This window comes from Tachysurus fulvidraco, chromosome 9, assembly GCF_022655615.1.
Source record: "Tachysurus fulvidraco isolate hzauxx_2018 chromosome 9, HZAU_PFXX_2.0, whole genome shotgun sequence".
In the NCBI taxonomy this organism is placed as follows: domain Eukaryota; kingdom Metazoa; phylum Chordata; class Actinopteri; order Siluriformes; family Bagridae; genus Tachysurus; species Tachysurus fulvidraco.
This window is the reverse complement of record NC_062526.1, coordinates 4,372,188-4,377,187: the sequence shown is the minus strand read 5'-3', so window position 1 is coordinate 4,377,187 and position 5,000 is coordinate 4,372,188. Positions and strand designations below refer to the sequence as shown.

The following is a 5,000-nucleotide window of genomic DNA, read 5'->3' as shown; positions in this document are numbered from 1 at the left end:
CAGTTATGAAAAGTGCTTCCCTTTTTTTTTTTTTTTTTTAATGGTGTGGTCGGATTGGCCCGTTATCGTGAAGGGTGCCAATAAATAAAGAAGGACTCGACTCTGTAACAGGAGTTATGTATGGAGAGAAGCAGATCTGACCTGTTGGTGATGTACTCCACGTAAGCGATGGCGTCGTCAATGCGCCGCTTTTTGGTACTGAGGATGATGCGGTTAAAGTTTCCATAGACCACAGAGGAACCGAGCCGCTTAAACTCGGCAACCAGCCTGTATACGTGTGTGTGTGTGAATGAGAGAGAGAGAGAGAGAGAGAGAGAGAGAGAGAGGACAAAAGAATCAATCATTCACAGGCTGAGGAATCATTCTGATTTGATTCTCTAACTCGACTAAACATGGAGAGAAATTTCAGGAGAAGTGACATCATCAGTCGTGTCCTGTGTTCAGTAAACAGACGTCCTGTGTGTGTGACGTCACTCACTGGAGGAAGATCTTCTTCATCATGTTGAGCAGCGTGCGGTGCAGCGCCGGGTCGTACAGCAGAGAGTTGGGGGAACGCAGCCAGCGGTAGAAGTGCATCACCTGATTATCTGCATACACGTTATGGTACTGTGTGATCTCCCGAACCCAGCCAACCACCATACTCTTCAGGATCCTACACACACACACACACACACACACACACACACACACACACACACACACACACACACGAACAAATGGTTGCACTTTACCTTTTGGTTTATTAATTGTGTTACTGGTGTACAGGACACACACACACACACACACACACACACAACAGACACAAATACACACAACGGACACAAACACACAACGGACACAAACACACAACGAACACAAACACACAACGGACACAAATACACACAACGGACACAAACACACAACGGACACAAACACACAACGGACACAAACACACAACGAACACAAACACACAACGGACACAAACACACAACGAACACAAACACACAACGAACACAAACAAACACACACACAATGGACACAAACACATACACGCGACAAAAACACACACACGCGACAAAAACACACACGCGGTACAAACACACACACACACGTGACACAAACACACACACACACACACGACACAAACACACTCACACACACGACACAAACACACTCACACACACGACACAAACACACTCACACACACGACACAAACACACACGCGACAAACACACACACGCGACAAAAACACACACGCGTGACAAAAACACACACACACACACACGTGACACAAACACGCGACACAAACACACACACGCGACACAAACACACACACGCGACACAAACACACACACGCGACACAAACACACACACGCGACACAAACACACACACGCGGAGCAAACACACACACACACACACACGTGACACAAACAGACACGCGCGACACAAACACACACGCGCGACACAAACACACACGCGCGACACAAACACCACACACGCGACACAAACACCACACACGCGACACAAACACCACACACGCGACACAAACACCACACACACCTGAATGTGTTGGAGCAGAGCGCAGTCTCATCATAACTAGCCACAGCGGTCACCCCCTGGTTTCCTGACATCATGTCCTCCAGCGATGCGTGCTGAATGACATCGAAACTCACGCCCATGCTGGCTCCGCCCTCCATGTCGTTCACGTGCTGCGACTGGAGAATGGTGTTCACCGCTAAGCTCTGAAGATCCAACTCCACACACACTAAATAAAAGAAGCCATCGTCAGCGACACCGAATGCGTTTTCTTTCGGAGATTTCCTTTCATTCGCTCGTCCTCCGAGTACCTGTGGAGAAGCAGCCCGGAGAGTTGATCTCCACCGAGCCTCGCTCGTCGCTCTCCATCACCAGCCGGCTGTCGTCGGCCTCCTTGCCCCCGAGGTCGGGTCTCGCTGTGGGTGACAGCCACAGCAGGTGGTTGTGCTTCCGCAGGTGACGTGCCAGAAAGAGGTCCGAGCCGAATATAGAGATGTCCTCGGGCAGGTTCCCAACGGGCAAGTGGTAATACCTGTGTGGTGCGTTCAAGTGAGTGTTAGACAACAAAACTAATTAAATAATTAAATCAACTAAACAAGGCAATAACAAGCGTCTGCTATGAGTCAATAGTGTCAAAATGTTGCCACGGTGACTGGTACTCGGGTCCCTCGGCGGCGTGTGCCATACCTGGCCATGTCGAAAGCCTGTGAAAGACAGCTGTCCAGGTTTAAGTAGTGTTTGATCATGCGGCGTGCGCCGTGTCGCTGCCAGTCCAGCACGTTGTAGCTGATGTCGTCCGTCACGTGCACGGGAACCACAGGGAACTCCTCCAGCACGGTCAATCCTGCCGCCAGACGCCGGAGCTCCCAGTTAGACTGCACGGCAATGAGAGTGGGACCACGACGCTCCTCCTACACACACACACACACACACACACACACACACACACACACACACACACACACGGTTTACGTTTATTCATTCGCACATACGATATATATTTAAAAAAAATAAAACATTAACTGACAGGTAATAAGAGTCACAACAGAACGCGACGGACCAATCGGGGTCGAGCTGTCATGGTGGGCGTGTACCTTATAGCTGTGCAGAACGCGCTGCACTGCGCGGTAAATCGCCTTCACGTCGTTCTCAGCACGCACTTCAAACTGGTGCTTCTCGGGAGGCAGCAGCTCCTCGGATGTTTTCTCCAACAGCGCCGTGCGCTCGGCTCCGTACAGCGTGCTCAGGTTTGGCATCTGGTTGCTGCGAACCTGCGGCGAGGCGACACGGAGATCATCAGGATACGAGACGGGACATTTATACTCCTGTACTACAACTAGTATGTAAGTGCTGAATGTCAGAATATACGACCTAATACACGTAGTTTGTTATATAAGGCAGCGCAGCTCTCACCGTGTCCAGGACGAAGACGCTGGCTTTGCGCTGCGAGGGGATAAAGAGGCCAAACAGAGCCTTGTGGCCCTGACCGTGATGATACAGGTAGATGTGTCTCACGCTGCCTGCGACGGCAAAAACACAGCCGAATCATCACAAAGTGAGGAATCTTATTGCATGAAACTCAGGAGAAAAATATGTATCGGCTCTGACTGCGTAACCGACTGTTACCTGGCTCCAGGTAGCTGAACTGGGCGAGCGACCTCATATCCAGATGCTCCAGCTCGAAGGTGTCGGCTTCTCGTCCGGCCAGCGCTCTCACCACCTGCTTATTGACCATACACAAGCAGCCGAGCTGCACCAGCGCCCGGAAAAGCAGCGGCACCTTCAGGAATGAGACACAGACACGTTAAAGGTGGGGTCCACGACGTTTGAAAAACGCTTCAGAAAACAGAGTCGGGCAAGACTAAGAAAACAAACGTGTAGCCAATGAGCAGAAAGGGGCGTGTCTTGTCAACATGCGGCGGAGAGAGTGTTCAGTGCGCATGTCTGACATTAGACAAAAGCGAATAAAAACTGACATGGTGGATACCTGCCGTTACCGCCACCTCGGGTCGTCTTCCGCGTGAAACGGAGCTAAACCTTTCACGGTACAACACACAGTACTACAAAAACACATCTCTATTACCATAGTATTACTCATTGTGTCCGTTTATTGATAAAAATCTACCCTCGGCCAGCTGCCCCAGCAGGTTCCGCCATAATAGTCGCCTGGGTTACGCATGTATGTGTGGGGCGGAGCTATCAAAACAGAGGTGACACCCACTTGGGTTAGGGGTGTGTTTGTGTAGGTGATTTCCAATGTCAACATTGGCTTTCAAACATCGTGCACCGCAACTTTAAGCAAAAAAAAATAATAATAAATTCAAGTGTCATAATTTCCATTAAGATTGTATTTGATCATGATTCGTTTATTTCGAATACATTAAATGTTAACCGTTTAATTTCATCGTGTCGACCCGTGATTAATGGGTTTGGAGGTCACGTCATAAACGTTTAGTAACGCAAGCGTACTGTCGCTTTAAGATCCGGTGCGTTTTCTCACGCCTCACGGAGCCAAAGATACCGAACTTAACGAGAGACGCCACAAAATATACGGTTATATTAAACGTAAATTTTACGCAGGACGCCGAGGTGACGTCATCATGAGATGATATCGGGGGAATAAAACTCTCTATATTCTGATCCTAATTCTGTAAGTATTATATTTCTTCAGAAATCAGAATTTTCCAGCCAAAATCCAAAATATAATACAATTTCACACTAATTACTGCGTCGAGGTTTTTATAGGAATTTATCCTGAATAATCCGCCCCATTTCCTTAATGTGTTAAAAAAAAAAAAAAAAAAAAGAAAAAAAAAAAGTGTCCCTCGTGCAAAAAAAAGGACAAATGAAACGAATCAGTAAAATAACAGACAACTCGAGTATCAGCCGATCGGATACTCGATGACGAACTCGGCGATACGTCGATCCGCCGAGGGTGTCAAAACTTATGGTTAGGCGTACGTTCAGAATAGTTTTCGGCCCTGGTTTAAAACGGTACTTAGCCTTCAGATATTCAGCTCCATTTACAGTGAGTTCGAGGTAAAGTGATGCTTTTTATTCGGCGTCATCCGAGCCGTCTGCCGGCTCCATTACCTGCGTCTCGTAGACGCCCTCGACGTCTGGGGCCGAAAGGTCTGCGTTGATCTCATTGATGTGTTCCTGATACATGTCCTCAGGCACGGAGTACTGGTACAGGTAATACACCACGTTGGAGCGCGGCAAAATCCGGTTGACCTGGATGTCAGGTATTTATAATAATTAGATTTCCTTTTCGAGCGTATTAAGAGTTGTTAGATTAAGGACAGGGGGAGGGGTGTCAGGGGTACGTCAGGGGTAGACCAACCTTTTTATAAGTAGCTCCTTCTTCCTGCTTGGGGACTCTCTGATTGACGTAAAACACTCGTGGGATATTAAGCTTCATGCAGTGCAGGTCGGTGCCGATCACCGCCCACAGCTTATACAGTCCTGGGTGACTGGTTTCAGC

At 48.5% G+C, this 5,000-nt stretch overlaps 1 protein-coding gene across 1 annotated transcript in view; it reads right to left on the bottom strand.

The window, feature by feature from the left end:
- Positions 1-5,000, bottom strand: part of pole (polymerase (DNA directed), epsilon) — a 28,493-nt gene that overhangs the window by 4,180 nt on the left and 19,313 nt on the right. The window contains exons 32-41 of the mRNA XM_027162952.2: positions 4,860-5,000; positions 4,610-4,750; positions 3,143-3,296; positions 2,930-3,036; positions 2,611-2,787; positions 2,204-2,427; positions 1,828-2,048; positions 1,541-1,745; positions 479-652; positions 142-267 (exon numbers count right to left, since the gene is read on the bottom strand). The exon at positions 4,860-5,000 is cut by the window's right edge and continues 3 nt beyond it. Of these exons, the coding sequence (XP_027018753.2) occupies positions 142-267; positions 479-652; positions 1,541-1,745; positions 1,828-2,048; positions 2,204-2,427; positions 2,611-2,787; positions 2,930-3,036; positions 3,143-3,296; positions 4,610-4,750; positions 4,860-5,000 (1,670 nt within the window). The remainder of the gene's footprint in view (positions 1-141; positions 268-478; positions 653-1,540; positions 1,746-1,827; positions 2,049-2,203; positions 2,428-2,610; positions 2,788-2,929; positions 3,037-3,142; positions 3,297-4,609; positions 4,751-4,859) is intronic.